Genomic DNA, 17237 nt, shown 5'->3' on the forward strand with positions numbered 1-17237 from the left:
TCATGAATTAAAACTTAATATACAAAAACTAGAACTTAATTTATTGTATTAATTTCTATAATTTCCCCTTAAATGATCAGGCTCTGTTTCTTTGTCATATTATTTTCCAGATATTCCTCAAACTCCCACAGATGTGTATTATTACTCCACATGGGTCTAAATGTACAAACGTTCGCGCTACAGAATCAATCTAGAGTTGTTTACTTCAATAATCTTTTATCATCACAACATTGTTTTCAATATAAACTGTAAAATGTTGATCTCTCAGTATTCAGCTGTCTTCACTTTGTCTCTTCCTCTTCCTCTTCATCAATGCAACTGTTTCTTATTTTAACCTGAACATTTTGCGTTATGTTGTTTTTGAATTAAGCTCGTTTACTTTTGGATCACTGTCTTTGAGCATGAGCAAGGCACATATACATGCAACTCCTCTGCTCCTCATCTGTGGAGCATTGTGTGAGTGCTCAGTATCTCTCTCACGCTGAGTGGGTGTTTGTGTGTAACCCTCTCTGACCCTGCGTTTACTCCCCGAGGCCATCACTGTAAATAAGAATACGTTCTTAGTGAAGTTGCTGGTCTGAATAATTAGTCTTTTTTTATCCGCACTGCTTTTGTGCTCGTACATACGCTTCTTCAACAAAACCCTTTCTGTCCTCTTCCTCTGTTATCCAGGCTATATCTGCTCCCTCTATGATAATTGGTGAATATCACAACTGTGGTTTTGATATTCAAAGTATTCAAACATTTACCTGAAATGTAAAAAAGGCTTCTTTAAGAAACCACCAGATTGACACTAATGTAGCATCTTTCTTCCTGAAAGTCGCACTCATCGCATTAAGTCTAAATAGTTTTAACTGTAATGTAATATTTCTGCACACATCTGAGAAATGTGGGTTTTTTGTTTCAAGTAATGTATGCTTTTCTCTTTTCTCTCTCTCCCTCTCCTCTTTGTGCTTGCATGTGTGTTTATTGTGTTTTTCTGTTGCTGGTGTTGGCATGTAACTAGGGAACTGGAGCAGGCAGGTCTTTCGGACTTGGAGATCATCTCGCAGCCTGTGGAGGATGAGAACCAGTACTTGGCTCCTCCAGTCCAGCTGGTGAGTTTTGGCTACAGAGATCTTCCCCTCTGCGGCTCTGGACCTCTCACTGGCTGGCTCGCAGCTCCTCTCCAATGCAGATGAAGATGAAAACAGGGAAGGGTGAGTGAAGCTGCTGTTGTACAGAGAGCATTGTTCTGTTTCATGGATACATTTGGTTTGTTTGTTTTCTAATATGATTTGGCGATAGTGAGTGACAGACGTGATCATTTATCGCTTTCAAACAGCTTCTTCGGTGAATTCGAGTGACAGCGATTTGCTTGTGTGAACAGTTTGGCAACAGCGAGGCGTAAGTGACACACTGGTGCTATTTTGTTTTTGACTGTAGGTGACTTCTTCTGAAATAATTTGGAAGTTGTACAAACGCACACTCACAGTCTGTGTTGAGCCAACAGATTTCTACATCTTCTCAGCACTACACACATCACTCTTCTGAAAAGCCCAATTACTTTGTGTATTCATACACAACAATGGAGGTATTAAAGACCTGATTAATGCAAAAACAAACTTTAATGATCGTCCCACTGTTAGCAGCATGATGTGATTTATAGCAAATGTCTGCACTGAAAACATAGTGAGGAAAGATCATTTACACCAACACCAGTGTGGAGCCATCACTTTGGTCTCATGAGCAAATATGAATTGTGGGAGAGCTGTGACTTCCAGGAGAGATGAATTAAAATGCGGTAGTATAAGGAATTCTAGATCATTTCAGTAAAAGTCGACCAAAGTTGTATAAAGTTTGTGCCAGGTGCTGAAAATAAAGATGGCGTCTATTTCAGAACTCCAACGACAATATGTGTGTAACGACAAACACTTGAGGGGATCTGGAGAGAGCTTTCCAATGTCACCTTGTCTGTTTTGGATGCTAAACATTTAAGCCGGTGTTACACATTTAGGATGTAGAGTTGGACATTCAGCTGGCTTTGTTTCTGTAGCTTCACCCATACTACGGACTATAAGTCAGGACATTTTGAGCCTCTGGTGCTTCGTTTGAGATGATTCCTTTTTATTTTTTGATCTGTCTCTTGTTTGTCCCCAACATTTGTATGTAAATGCAATTTAGGGTTATCACCATATCAGATTTTCACTACACGATATTATTATGACATCAGTCAAATGAACCTTTAACGTCGATCATTGTGCGTTTTTTTTGGTAAATGACTTGCAATCAAAATCCAAGTGCAGGGTGGAACCACAACTGAACAAAAGCGCTGGATTATTTACTCGATGTAACGTCACGGTTTCATTAATACACTGTAATATACTGTATGACGACGCCCCTAATTCAACTGTTGGAATTTCCATTTTGCTCGATGCACTCTAAAATGTTTTGCAAATATTATACAAGTAATTTACGATCACTTTTTTCTTTTTACTCATCACTCACTTACACGTATATACAAGATCTCTCTCTCTCGCCCCATCACACTTGCTTAAATGCCACATAGTATGCATGATTATCATCCATCATGTATTAAGTCTCCCTCCCCAAGTCCTTGACTTGCTGTCCCCGTTACTCAGTATTACGTCCATTTATCATTAAGTGACAACGTCTGAGTTGTCCAGCTTCCATAAGTTAACTGAGATCAATTCATCATTTCACACAAAAATATCCCCCCCCCCCGCCCCCCCCCCGCCTGCTGACAATAGGAGCTTTTATTATAAGTGACATCTTGCAGCACAGGAGACGATAATATCCCACTTTTAATTTCTCATAAGTCTTTTGTGCAGTCTAACTATACCTGCAGTCGCATTCAATTATTTTATTGTGTCTCGCATGAGTGATCAAAAGCCGTCTGTTTAAGGTTGAACTGCAACGCTTCCAGCTGTTTGTCATTGACATAGTGCCGTCTATGAAGTCATTCATAACCTACACATTGCCAAACACTGTTCTTGACTGACTGTGTGTTTTTGTTTTTATGATAGACACCTCCACTGCACCACGGACATACAATAATCAAGGCAGGAAAGAAAGAAAACGCTAAATTATAAATGATAAGAAAACGACATTTCAGTTAAACTTACGACCTGCTGATCGTGCACGTGCTCCTTACTTTTTCCACTTTAACACAACTGTGTGAAACGCTGACACAGCATACGGACATGAGGTCACGTCACAGCTGTCCTTTTGATTAGTCACAACATTAACAGTCACTCTGCTCACCGTCCAGTCTTTCCCTTCTGTCCTGCAACTCTGACTCAAACCTGGCTCTTAGCACACGTTCTCACTAGGATGCACATAAACACCATAAGCTGTAGAACATGACCCAACACACACACACACACACACACACACACGCCAAATCCATGCACACTACCTCATCCAAGTACTCCGTTTGACACCAAATCAGGTCTCACTCCATTGGTTCCCTTCAGTTAGCTAGTCGTGGCCAGAAACAGATGGATCTCGCAGACGCACCGTCAACAGTAGGCGGTGCCGACACTCACACTGTGCTTGTATCGCAGCCAGTACAACCCTCATGTGTCCTATTTCATATCAGGGTCAGTGATAGCATGTATTTCCATCCCTATGCATAATGTATAGACGTGCGTATGTTTACTGTGATTGTCCTCGCTGTCTTGGGCTGGTGTTGTTATGAAACATTTGGTGTACAGTGATAATTATGCATGCGCCACTTCCTATTGTAGCTCCACTTGTGAAATACCTGTAAGGCTGCTTAAGCAGAGACTCGGCCAATAACTGGGTCACGGGCCTGCTGTTGTCGAGTAATCAAAAAACCAGACTACCAATATGTTCAAATGAGCTCGGGTCCGAGCGCAGAGACTAAAGTTCTTCCTTGTGGTCCCGAGGCTGAAAAGCTGTAAGATCTCGTGCTGTAAGAAGCTCTAACAACAGATTTACCAGTCGCTGCGGTGAAGGTTATTTCACCAGTGAGCCCAATTTACTCAAACTGTGCTTAGTGCGATGGGGTCACTATTTCATATTCAAGTCATTAGTGCGAAATGTCTGCCTGTAAAAATGCTGCCAGTGGGAGTTGTAAAAGTCATCATTCTTTCGTTTAGCTTTAATGAAATTCCATTTAAATCCACCAGGCATGAGCTGCAGTGATGTGTGTGTTACATCTCCACTATCCCATAAACGCCATACTAATCCCTCACATTAATCACTATTACCTATACCTCTTAATGTGTGATAATAGAGGTGAAGCAGCAAGAGCCCCTGATGTTTATAAGTCTTGCATCACATCAGGTGTTTTTGTGAGATTGTCAGACAGAACACAGTGAAGTAGCGAGAATCAGCACCGACAGAGAAAACTAGTCCTCGTCTGACATTAAGGCCACGTCATTAGAATCAGTAAGATGTAGCGAGAGAGCGTCTCACTGAATGTGTCAGTCAGCCCGCCGCCCGCCGCCCTCCAGGACCCAATTCTTTTTTTTTTTTCCCATTCTGTGGGTTTCAGCACCGCTGGGCTTTCGGTGATTACGCCAGCGCCTCCGTCTCCTCGTTAACGTATCGATCTACCCCTCAAACAGACAGCGGCCATTAGCCTTTTTAAATGACATTCATGAGCACCACGCCCGTGCACCATCATCATGTTTTACAACAGGCTCACGCAGCAGTGGGTGGGTTCCTTAAGTCAGCGCTTTACATGCGAGTTGAGTTTGTTGGGTCACAACAGTATGTAAGCACCATCAGGCCCATATATGCGTTTGCTTTCAGAAGGCAGGTAGTAAATGCTGGAGTGCATCTAGCAGAGAACTATTGCGAGACTCACCTTTTTTAGGGAAATGGGGCAGAGGAAATGAACCTTTTCTTTATGGGCAGGTAGGAATGATGAAGTGAAGTTGAAAGAAGGCAAGACAGCGACGGTGGGAAAGCAATCCCCAGACATGAAAATGAAAATGTATGTAGGGAAAGGAATCTGTTAGCTGCTCCACTGACCCTACCTGAGAAAGTGGATTGCCCCTCCACCACCACACCTCCACCCCCTGCCTGCATTAGCTGGCTCATTGGCTTCCTGAGATAGTGAAGGAGCGTCATGAAGAAAGCTGTGCATGGGACATATTTAGGCACGCTCTGTAGTGATGTTTGGCAAAACGAGAGCGCGCGCTCCTGAAAGTGAAAATGTCACAACCGCGGTAGAGGTGTTTCATCAATATGGTGACGGCTCATTGGGTGAGAGGTGGAAGTTATTCCCACTGGCAGTTTGGGAATGCATCGCTGTCAGCAAAACTTTTTGCATCTACTCGTTCCAGAAAGAAAGTGGGTGTTAAAAAAAAACCCCATGCAAACTAAACAGATAGATCTTCTGTTGTAGGCTGTTAAAGGTTTACATCAAATTTAATGTTCCAGCTTTTAGCGTATTTCAAAGATATTGAACTAATCAGTTTTGTTGATGAGTCCCTGAAATTGAAACCGCAAAAAAATAAAAGAATCACATTTACATGTTGGGAGACGGAGACGACTCGCAGGTTGTATTTTATTCTCTCACAGGTTTACAGATTAGATGCTGAACAAACAGAGCTCTGTGTTGTTACGCTTTGCCTATACTGTATGGTTGTGATGTGTTTCATAGCAGGAAGCAAGCAGAGGGGGGATTAATCAAGAGAAAAGGCTCCTGTGTCAAGCTGCCACTGTGTGATGAAGCACCTACTGTCAGCCATGTTTGCATATCATAGCCTGTAGCATTGTGAAGGTGGAGCTGACCTTACTGCTATCTCTCGTATAGTACGCTGCCCTCACTTCACATGACGGCAAAGCAGTCACTCACACACAACCCCTCCTCTCTCTTACACACACATTTCTGCACGCATGAACAAAAACACAGCACACAGAGTGTTTATACACAGAGAGAGAGAGAGAGAGAGAGAGAGAGAGAGAGAGAGGAGGGAGGGAGGGAGGGAGGGAGGAAACAATGCCAGGCCTGAAAAGCGTTCTCACTGTGGTTGTTAATCTAATCCTCTGTAATCATGGTTCACTTCATATTCCAGTTTATACTGCGCTGTCACATCTCATTAGGAACAATAGCGTTCCTTCATTGATGCTTCTGCACATTAGGATAGGCTTTTCTTTCTCTCTCTTTCACCACCTTTCTACACATTTCTATATTTCTCCTGATTTTTCTTCCCATTCCCACAAATTTCTTACTCTTTTCTTTCCGCGCTCGGTGTCTCGCTGCCGTCTCTTTCACACAAAGTATGCCTCGCCATACTGAAAGCCAATCTGAGCTGTAACTGAACTAAATGCCAAGAAGCGCCTCTCATCACCGTAAATCATGCTGTACGCACTCGTCAGCACATCACACTGACCACGACTACCAGAGGCACCTTCACAAGCCTCCAGGAGCCTCAGTCCTGTGGTGAGAGCGAATAAAGGTGGACAGGTTGGAGACTTCCAGCACTCGTTTACTGTATTATTGCCTAACACAGTGTTCCTATCAGGAGAGACGTGGGCGACATTGTGGGAGGTGGTTTTTCTAGCTAGCATCAGGGGGCAGTTGCAGTGTTAGCAGTTTTGGCGTCATGGTAAGTGGAGTGTAGTTATTAATAGAGTTGGGCCCATCCATCTTCCTGTCTAGGAAAATGCTGGGAGGACCAAGGTGGCGTGGGCTTGTGTTCAGCACTTTCATGGTCGCCCACTCTCCTCCTAGTCATCAAGCTGCTTTTGTTTGTTTGCTCACTTTTTATATTTTTTTAGGTTGAAGGGTTCTTTTGGTGCATTTCAGTTTGTATCTGTGTAGGCTGCTGCTGGTGTGTGATTTTTAAATCGGGGGGGGGGGATGCCGGGGGGGGATGCCGGGTGTTACAAAGAATTTCAGCGAGGGAGATTTGAAAGGCCTCGTCTGCGGCTCGCATCGATGCTTTGAACTGTCAATGAAACCAAATATTCCACAATAGTACGCATATTTAGTTTGCAGCATTTTGATCAGAGGTAATATTTTGCTGAGCTTTGAAAGTTTATATTGAATTATTGAATTTGTGTTATGGCTCATTTCTATCAGAATAAAAAAAACAGTTTGAGTCAAAACAAATCGATTAAAGCCTGTTGGCAACAACATCCAAAGCCTCGTAGGTCCACTGTCATGGAGTAATGTGACAATGACTTCACAAGACTAGGCTTAACTTTAACTCTCAGCTTAAGTCCATCCCGTGTAAAACACCACTTTACAGCAAGGCACTGATACTCCACAAGCCGCCGCAATACCTGCTCAGTGGCTGAAAATATCTCGCTGCCGACGTCTGTGGTATGATACACACATTAAGAGGTGAAAGAAAAGGTCAGTATGATGCTGACGATGTGAGAAGGGATAAGGGGAACTATCATTGTTTGAAGACAAGGTATAACACCTGGATAAAAGCCTGCAGTGTAGAAATATCTTAAGATTCAAGCCCCCCCCCCCCCCTGCTGTTACAAGTGCACACCTGAGCAGTGGAATGATGTCACCTCCCATCCCAGTGATGGGTGTGTGGCTGCCAGACGCAGAGACAGAAGCATATGTTGCTGATACGGCTGTTCCAAATGTGCAAGGAGTCCAGGGTTAGGTACCAACACCAGATGGTTCATCTAAATCTGTAGTGAGCAAGGTGGGGGGTGGGGGGGGGGGAGAGGAAAAAACAAGTGCTCCTATCCTCTGCCACCCACCAGCTTTAGACCAAGGGTCCAAATGTTCCATTTTGTAAATAACTACTCGCCTATTTGCAATTTTTAGAAAGTGGTTTAAGAAGGGAAATAAACACGTGTAAACATGCATTCAGCATATACTCGTAACCATCTCTGGGGAACGTTGCAGCAGGCTCGAAAGGAACATTTAGTTTTAACAATGTACCTCTCTCAGCAAGCAAAACCAGAACAGATTTGTGCAATCATCACTGCATTTTTACTTTTTACTTTTCACGCTGCGACTTTGTTAGAGGAGTCAAATGTTGAAGCCCCGCTTTCTGAAATAATGCGTTCTCTGAAGGCTCTTACCTGGTCGAGCCAATTTGGCCTGATTTAATTAGAGAGTACAGGAAGTTGTCTGAGACGGCGACCGGGGAGCGACCGGCCTCCCTGTTATCTCCCAGGCTTCTTAATTCCTCTGCCACAGGGATGGCTGCTGGCCCGTGTATGTAGAAGCTAAATGTTTGTCAAGTGGATGTTTTCTGTCTGTCTCGAGGACAAATGGACACCGAGAAACCTTTTACATCAGAGATCCTCCAAGTGATGAAAAATGGTGAAATAGTGCTTTTATTTTGGGATTCTGAAACATGTGTTCAGAGGATGTAATTTACCCTCCCACCCCTCTTCTTTCTATAATACACCAGTCATTTTAACAGCCCATTAAACCTAAAACTAAAACACTAAATTACAAGTATTTGATTAAATTAAATTTCACAATCATTAATTAGTCTGTGTGTTAGTCATTATGTAAAATATTCAGATAAAATAAGGTAGTTTTTGACACTCAAATAAATGATATAGTTAAATATAACCGCACTAGTGGCACATGTACAAGTTTACACTTCTCCTATCCAGGTCATCTGTTTTGTATTTTTGTAGCTGTGCCACATTTTACACATCGTTCTGCCTTTGCTGTCCACAGGCTGCACATTTGTAGTATTGATAAGATGATAAAGGTCACAAAGAAATACCTGCACAGCCCGTGTGTTGCTCATTTAACCCCTATCCACACTCAACCCCTGAATCACCTTCGTCGGCGAGGCGCAGAGTGGTTTATATTCCCATATATTAGAAGTGTGACGTTGCTTTTCTAGCTAATAAGGGGGAGATAAGTGCTGGAGCATAAACCTATTAGCAGCTTGAGGGCCTCAGTGCAGTTGTCTGTTTTTCTTTAGCTCTGTATTAAAAGATAATTTTCCTGTATTAGAACAACATTAATTCTAACCCCCTACATCTTAAATGAGCTCCACGAAGGCTTCTCATTCAGATCACTTCTGTCACTTCAGCTGAGATCTGTAACTAACTGCAGCAGAGTATACCGAACTCGGCCGCCTCTGATTGGCTGTACACATATGAATGCACACATAGTGTACCCGCACAGAATACAGAATACACCCATGCAGGCACTCTCACACAAACACACACACTGACCTTCCTGTCCCCTTGTAACATACAAATGAGTCTCTCCCCAGCGCTCCCACAGGACTGCGAGGAAAAGCTGAACACCAGTTGCCCTTGTTCATTGTGTCAAGGAACTGCTCCCAGTAAACTTAAGCCTCTAGCTGCAGGTTACATGTAATCTAAATCATGTCACTCATGGAGAATATATGTAACATCAAATGTGATACCTTTCAGCATCAGGTTTAATCATTTTTGCCATAAAGCAAGAGCCTGACAGCCAGAGTGAAAGAGACACAAGATGCGGCTGCGTCGCTTGATATTTAGATCTGATACTGTCAAGCCGACTACTTATTACCTTCTGGTACCTTTGCTTCGCTATATTTGCGTTTTTCCGGCGCTGTGTTCACCATTGTTGTAGTTTCCTCTTGGATCGGTGCTTAAGATCTGGCACCTGGTAGATGTAGACACTTCTAGTGGGTCATGTAACGATTGAGATGGAATATTTTAGTATGAGTCTATACCTACTCATTGTGTCGTTAAACTTTAGATTACTTTCCATAAACTAACATTTTATGATGTTATTTAACCAGCACAGTATCAGCTATTGTTGCTATCATGACTTTCTTAGTGACACTAAGAAACTGTTATGTAACTGTCACACATAAACAATTTGAATAAATAATATGATTGCCTGAGAACTACTGATGATGTAAGAAGGTAAATACTAATAATAATAATAATAATAATAATAATATTCACATGTGGGTCATTTCTTTTTAGCTATTAGCCAGAGTGAAAGTTTCCAAAAAACCAAAGCTGCTCTATCTCTGAGCAGAAGTCAGCACCTCAGAGATTTATATCGTGACTCCAGGGTCAGTCATTTATTCCTCTGGATCCTCTGTTTCCACTGAGAGCGCTGCAGGAGCTTTGGGGCTTGCCTCTTGCCTGCTGATGTGTTGTGAACTTCTGATCAATGCTGCACGGGCATTTGTAACGGGGAACCTTTCGAATGTAAAATGAATTACCTGCAATCTGACAGCATCAAGGAAACTCAGCATGTATTTTATGCTTAGTTGGTGCTCCCCCTTTTCCACGCTTGCTTTAGCATAACACATTGTGTGTGTGTGTGTGTGTGTGTGTGTGTGTGTGTGTGTGTGTGTGTGTGTGTGTGTGTGTGTGTGTGTGTGTGTGTGTGTGTGTGTGTGTGTGTGTGTGTGTGTGTGTGTGTGTGTGTGTGTGTGTGTGTGCATTGGTTGCTGAAATGGGGATCCTGCTGGAGACACATTTGTTTCTAGGGGATGATAGACACGGTGAACACTGTTTGGTGTTTGCTTTGTCAGGTGAGTCTGAATTTGCCATCAGCAGACTGTGATTTAGCTTGAAAGGACACTTGTTATCCTTCCTTCAGAAAGGCTGTCCCTTCTCTTCTTTCCTGTTGAAACCAATTCCACGAGTACTGAAGTGCTTCTTGGCAGCATGTTGTTTGGCTGCAGGATTTGACATGGACAACCTCTGGGCCTTGAAGCCACTGCTGGGAGCACTGGCTGTAGGAGGTTCTGGTTTGGCGATAACACAAATGAACAAAGATGGTGTTATTTACTGACGGTCATAAAAAAAAAAAAAACTAAAACTGAAGGGCAATAATCTATACCCGTATTAATGATGGCTTTTTTGTATTATAGATGTGATTGTACGACTCAATGTATGCAATTGTTTTTGTTTCATAATTTAACGAGCCTGTGCTGTGAGGTCAATGTGGAGAAAGCTCAGAAGAAAAATGTAATTACTTCACAGAAACAGATTTTCTTTCTTACATACAACACTGACAGATGCCCTGAGGGGATCCCATGCGTCTCTGTTCCTGCTGATATGTGAGTAATGTAGCAACACTTGATAAGTTGAGATAGCATGCCAACATTTACTTTTAGAAGTTTGCTTTCGACTCACTTTCTGACCTCTAGTGGTCAGAAATTGCTCAACGTAGCTTTAAACGCGTTAATGCTCATTAGGATTCTGTTGGCCGGTCCACCGGCGTTAAATACTTTGACAACTATTGTGATAAAATATTCTACACACATTCATGGTTTCCAGAGGATGGAGACTTCTGACGTCAGTGAACCTGCGTCTTCAGTGCCCATTTGCGAAATGATTACACTCATAGAGCTGCGAGTGTAGCTGTAGACTTACTCTTGTTCAACTAAACTCTGTCTCTCTCTCTCTCTCTCGCTCTCTCTCGCTCGCTCTCTCTCGCTCTCTCTCGCTCGCTCTCTCTCGCTCTCTCTCGCTCGCTCTCTCTCGCTCTCTCTCGCTCGCTCTCTCTCTCGCTCCTTCTCTCTCTCTCGCTCTCTCGCTCCTTCTCTCGCTCCTTCTCTCTCTCTCTATCTCTCGCTCCTTCTCTCTCTCTCTATCTCTCGCTCCTTCTCTCGCTCCTTCTCTCTCTCTCTATCTCTCTCGCTCCTTCTCTCGCTCCTTCTCTCTCTCTCTCTTTCTCTCTCTCTCGCTCCTTCTCTTTCTCTCTCGCTCCTTCTCTCTCTCGCTCTCTCTCTCTCTCGCTCTCTCTCTCGCTCTCTCTCTCTCGCTTGCTCTCTCTCTCTCTCTATCCCAGGAATAGTTGTCATCACAGTTTCAAAGCACCTCAGGTGATAGGACAATAATAGTCAAAGAAAAAATCTCTTGAGTAAAAATGTATTTAAATGTTATTTCAAATGATTCATTACACTCAATTGAAAGTCAGTTTGTAAGAAATTGGATATGTTCTTTTGTGCCTGGACAAAACAAAGCAATCAATTAATCTGCTTACTATGAATATTCCAAGGACTTGAACTACAGCAATATACATTGTGTCTGCGAAGACCAAAGTAAAAGTGCAGGTGAGCTTGAGTATTTGAAATGAAATCAGATCCATAATTGACACAGTGTGCAGCAGTGATACACCCTTTACACACACATTTACATGGCCCTTTACATATTTCCTTTTTTTACTATGTTTGAATCCACTGGCCTGCCGGGTCTCGTCTCTGTGAAGCTTTCGTGTTTTCAAGGTAATTCTGTGGAATTCACTTTAAACAAGTAATCAATCAAATATGGGAACTATAGTTACTAGTACAACTCTAAAAATTAAAAAATTAAGGATTTTTCATCCTAAACAGGCATCGATTTACCATCATTTGACCCTTTCAGAGCCAAACGAGTTGCTTGTGAGAAATAGAATTAGTACAAACATATTTCCCAATGAGGAAAACTTCAAATTAAACCTATAGACGAGTGAAAGGACTTTATATTGGACTAAGAATGAATGAATGCTTAAGGAATACAACCCCCTCCACTGCAGTGGAGTACTTTATCTGCCGAGACCATCAGGTGCTGTGAGTCTGACAGTCCCAGTGTTTGGTGGCTCACTCAACATGCTGCTATCGATTACTTTCCCTGATTTAATCTCCCTCCTCTGTTTCCCTGTCCAGCTTCACTCAATCTCGCCGGCAGTGGGAAACAGTGACAGCTATATCAACCTGCTCAACACACACTGGCAGCAGAAAGGATGTAGAGAAAGCATGAGAGATTAAGACAGACAAGTGGAAACAGCAAATACATCTCCTTGTTTTTGTTTAAAAGAAAATCTTACTAAAAGGACATTTTGTGGGGAAATCTTTTTTTGGATGTTAAAATCCATGAAGCCAAAGTGAGTTTGAAAGCTAGCAGTTTGGGAGGTGACCTTGTCCCACTGTATGTGCTTAGTGACTTGGGCCAGGTGGTTCTGTCAGGACGTCAGGGCTGAGCGGGTCAGAGAAACAACATTTGCTACTGTTCTGTTGCTTTAATAAGACTCATTAATATACTGCATGTGTCACCAGCAGCGTCTGACTGTGTCCCCTCTGGGCTGGGCTAGTTTTGGCATGACATGAAGTAAGGACACACATAGGACACACACATTCACTGAATTTAGCCTCTTCGTCTAACGTATCAAAGTCCTCGCACTGCTGGTGAACTCGCATCCCTTATTCATCTGTGTGTTTGAGTGTGTGTGATGCTTGTGCGGTGCACTTAGCCTGTAAAAAATGCATGCTATCAATGCTGGACAGATTGTAACACACATGTTTATTGCCTTGTTGACTCATTATAATATCCTCAGGTGATAGATTTGATCTTGACCAGGATGTTGCCTTGGCGCTGGTATGTTGTGCTTAAAGCAGGGGCGTAAAACATGCGGCCCGGGGACCAAAACCGGCCCGCCAGAGTGTCCAATCCGGCCCCTGAACTAAAATGAGTTTGACACCCCTGCTGTATGGTGAGATTAGCATTTTTTTTTTTTGTCGAACTGGATGTTTATTGGATCAAGCGTCACTAAGTACACCAAGGGTTTGAAGGAATAGTTTGATATTTTAGTGACTTAGATGAGAAGATCGACACCCCTCTCATGTTTGTTTGCTAAATGTGAAGATACAGGCAGTGGCCCATTAGCTTAGCTTAGCTTAGCATAAAGACCAGAAACAAGGGGAAGCAGCTAGCCAGGGGAACTTTGACTCTTGACCTCAGTGAATCTACAATCCTTTGCTATTACTCTATTTTGGGATGTACGGAGGGAAATGATCCCACACATGGACTGTCCCTTTAAGTATTGTATTCAGTGGTGTTTATTGTGATTGGCCCCACTATGACAGGATTCCTAGAGCCGTTAAAGCCTGAGGAGACTGTAGCCTTATAAAGTTTGTGAGAAGAGTATTTCACTTTTACCACATCCTTTTACTACTCCCACTCGTGGAGTTTTATTGTTCTGGTAATTTTTTCTTATTTTTTGCTTCCCTGCAGCAGCTGAATGAAGCGTGAAATCATTTGATATGAGATGCACTTTGATGGACTATCTAATCATATGGTGGAAGTTTGCTAAACCACAACCTCTGGAAATGGAGGTTGTTTGAACCAGTGAACTGTTCGGATGACTGAAATGCACAGATTTTCTTTTTTTTTTACCTTTTGATTGAGTTTTTCTGACAAAACTGCCTACTATCCTCACAGTATTATTACGTGCATACAATCAGAGCTGAGAGAAGGTTATTACTGGAGGTTGACTGGTGCAAATCCCCAGAGTCTCATGGACGATGTGGGTGGAGAGGGTGAATGAGTAACTCTCCTCACCTTCAACTGTCAAGGTGGCCTTCAGCGAGGCACCAAACTCCAACTGCTCATACACTGTGTGTACAATGATTATTTGGTTTACTTTTCATAGTCAAATTGTCTTTGGTTGGAAGAATATTCTTAATTTTCACAACTGCCTCGGGGAGAATCAGGGATGTAATGTAGCAGCTTGATTTGTAGTTCCTTTAAATGTGGGAACATATGATGTGGCTGGCATGCATGAGACATGAACTGCTGCAGATGTATTGTTGAAATGAATATACATGTGACTGGACACTGAGTGGTGTACTTTACCTTAAAGGATTGTAGTTTGTGGTCAGTTGGTCCTTTGTCATGGCAGGATGCAGCTGCAAAGAAAGTTGAGCTCGGTTGGTTAAAGCATAGGGTTTAGGCCAGGTTTACATGTTGCCTTTTGGTTATTAATACACTATATTAACATACAAATACACTGATTTCGTATTTTTGTAGGCTGCCTCGTAGGACGGCATGGCACCTGGCATCCACAGAGTCTCGCCAAGACTCTGGTGGAGCAGATTCTACACCATCTGGAGCTCGCACATTTGTGCCACCCCACCCAAAGCCAAGAAGATGATTGCTATCAGCATGATTACGTCTTTATTAGATTAGCTGTGCATTGTTTACAGGCTTGTGGCTCCGTCCATGCCAGCCTTGAACGAACACTTTGCTCTGAAAAGCCAATGGGAGGGGAGGGGTGGGGGGGGAGTGATCAACTCAACAGCAGCTGATAGATAGAGGGATAGTTCAACAGCATTACATCAACTACAGTCAATGGTTTCTGCATGTTTCTGTAGTCATGTGCTTTTACTGCGAGCCAGCCAAGAAAGTATCTGATGTAGAAGGAAGTCGATATATTTAATCACAATACTGAAAGATGTGTCGTTTCAAAGCTTAATTTTCAAAAGGAATTGTTTTTGGGATGTAAACCTTGACAGTAAGGTAGCACTTTTGTAATGGATTCATTTGTTTCCTTCCAGTACTCTTAATGATAGATGTTTGATTTACATCCCATTCAAATGCAGCTCCTATAAAAACTCTTTTTCCAAGATGGAAAGCGCCTTCATCCAACAATTTAAAACCCAGAACGTGATGTGGTGTAATAGGATATAATCGGTATTAAAAAAGGATAAAATATCCAGACTCTTCCATAATGAGTGCAGCATAATCAGTTTTGAAGCCACAGTGACAACGGAGCCATTTTGCCACCGTTGCAGCTCATATTAGCGCCACGCCAAGGAATGAAGACATGATCAGAGGAGAGAAACGCTCTGCCAACGTCTGTCTGCTCCATGCCAGTGCATGGGGAGAAGGGAAAGGTAGTGGCCAGAGCCAACTTTCCACTCCAGCTGGAGAGCCGGTGAGAGGCATTGTTTCTCTCATCGCCTACTGTCAGCCCCTTGTAGTAGCTGGTCTGTAAGACTAGCCACTATTTCAAAATAGCATTGAGTCATCTTGCCAAACACTCCAATGGCCTAAATGCTGGATTCTTACAGTACCTGGCAAAATGTTTTTTCAAGTCTTTAAACATGTTCACCTGCCATTTTCTCCGGATACTAAAGATACGAGATTGCTTGCTAATGTGGTTGATGTTTCTTTGAAAATATTTGTTTACATCCCTCACCTTCACTTGTGTCTCGGGCCGCAGGTTTTGCTGAACGTGAACTCCTTCCCTCTAAGCAGCCTCCTCCACAGTGACTCCCTTCATTGCCTTTTTTAAAAGGAGTCCATCAATATGCCAGTCACACCTACGGCTGCTGGTGCAGTCGCTGGTTCACAGAGCTTCACTGTCCCTTTTCTCTGTCAATGCTGTCTCTGACCACACTTCCTTTCCATTTGCTGTGGCCATCAGCACCAAAACTTTTACTTGGATTAAACAGACATCACCTTTCATAAGTGTAAACCACCACCCTCTGTTGGCCATGTCAGGGAGTTCAAATATCAAGATCAAACCGTTATTGTTCAGCATTGCAATCACACTGGGATTCAATGCAAGTATTCTGGAATATAATTTATTATTTAGGTGTCACATGTCCGTATGTCACTCATTCATTCGCCTTGGTTATACTTTGTTTAAAGGCAATACATTCACTTCAAATGATCGAATTTGTGGCTATAAAAGATTAATTATTATTTATCAGGGGTTTAAGCCTATCTTACTTTTATTTCATGTTATACATTTTTATTCTTTTGTGCATTATGTAGTCTAGAAATGCAATAGAATAACCAACACTGACACAAATCACTTAATATTGTAAACACCTACCTCATTTGTTTGTGTTTACTCTCTTTAGGTCCAACTGGCTGAAGCCCTGCTGCGGTCGCCGCGTGGCCCTGTGGCAGGTCTGTCTGCTCAGCGCTGGCTTCAACTGTATCCTGGTGGCCTGCGTCATCCTGGTGGTGCTTTTCCTGTCTTTGGAGCTGCTCATAGACACCAAACTCCTACAATGTAAATAGGGGCTGCTTATTTATTTCTCCTTTTTGCAAACTTTTATTTTGTATCAAGGGGGAGGTTTGCTGAGCATGCATATTCTTCTGCAGCAATACACTGTGTGATGTTAAAACAGCTGGGAGGCCTCCAGTGCAACACGCAGGAGCAGCTCCACTGGAGCAGCGGGGAGTTAAACGCTTTAGTGTCCTTGAGCAGTTAACTGAATCTTTACTAACTCGACTGGTGCTGTTCCTGCACTGTGACCCACCTGCCGATAGGTACATTCTTAAACATTTTAAATTAAAGCACCGTACTTAAATACAATTTTGAGTTAATTGCACTTTATTTGAGTGTATTCATTTTATGGTAATTTAGCTTTTTTTACTCAGATCTACCACTGGTCACAATATCAGATATTCACTACATGATTATCGTGGACAAAACTATTTTAAATAAGGATATTGTCGCATAAAAATATATAAAATATATAAAATATATAAAATAAAAATAATTAAAAAGGTTTTTTCACTTTTGT

General features: G+C 42.4%; 1 protein-coding gene across 1 annotated transcript in view; it reads left to right on the plus strand.

Moving 5' to 3' along the window:
* LOC115005825 (transmembrane protein 266-like) overlaps nt 1–17237 on the plus strand; it is a 40513-nt gene that overhangs the window by 10172 nt on the left and 13104 nt on the right. The window contains 3 exon segments of the mRNA XM_029427794.1: nt 1007–1127; nt 1129–1199; nt 16566–16720. Coding sequence (XP_029283654.1) covers nt 1007–1127; nt 1129–1199; nt 16566–16720 — 347 coding nt within the window.

This window comes from Cottoperca gobio, chromosome 3, assembly GCF_900634415.1.
Source record: "Cottoperca gobio chromosome 3, fCotGob3.1, whole genome shotgun sequence".
In the NCBI taxonomy this organism is placed as follows: domain Eukaryota; kingdom Metazoa; phylum Chordata; class Actinopteri; order Perciformes; family Bovichtidae; genus Cottoperca; species Cottoperca gobio.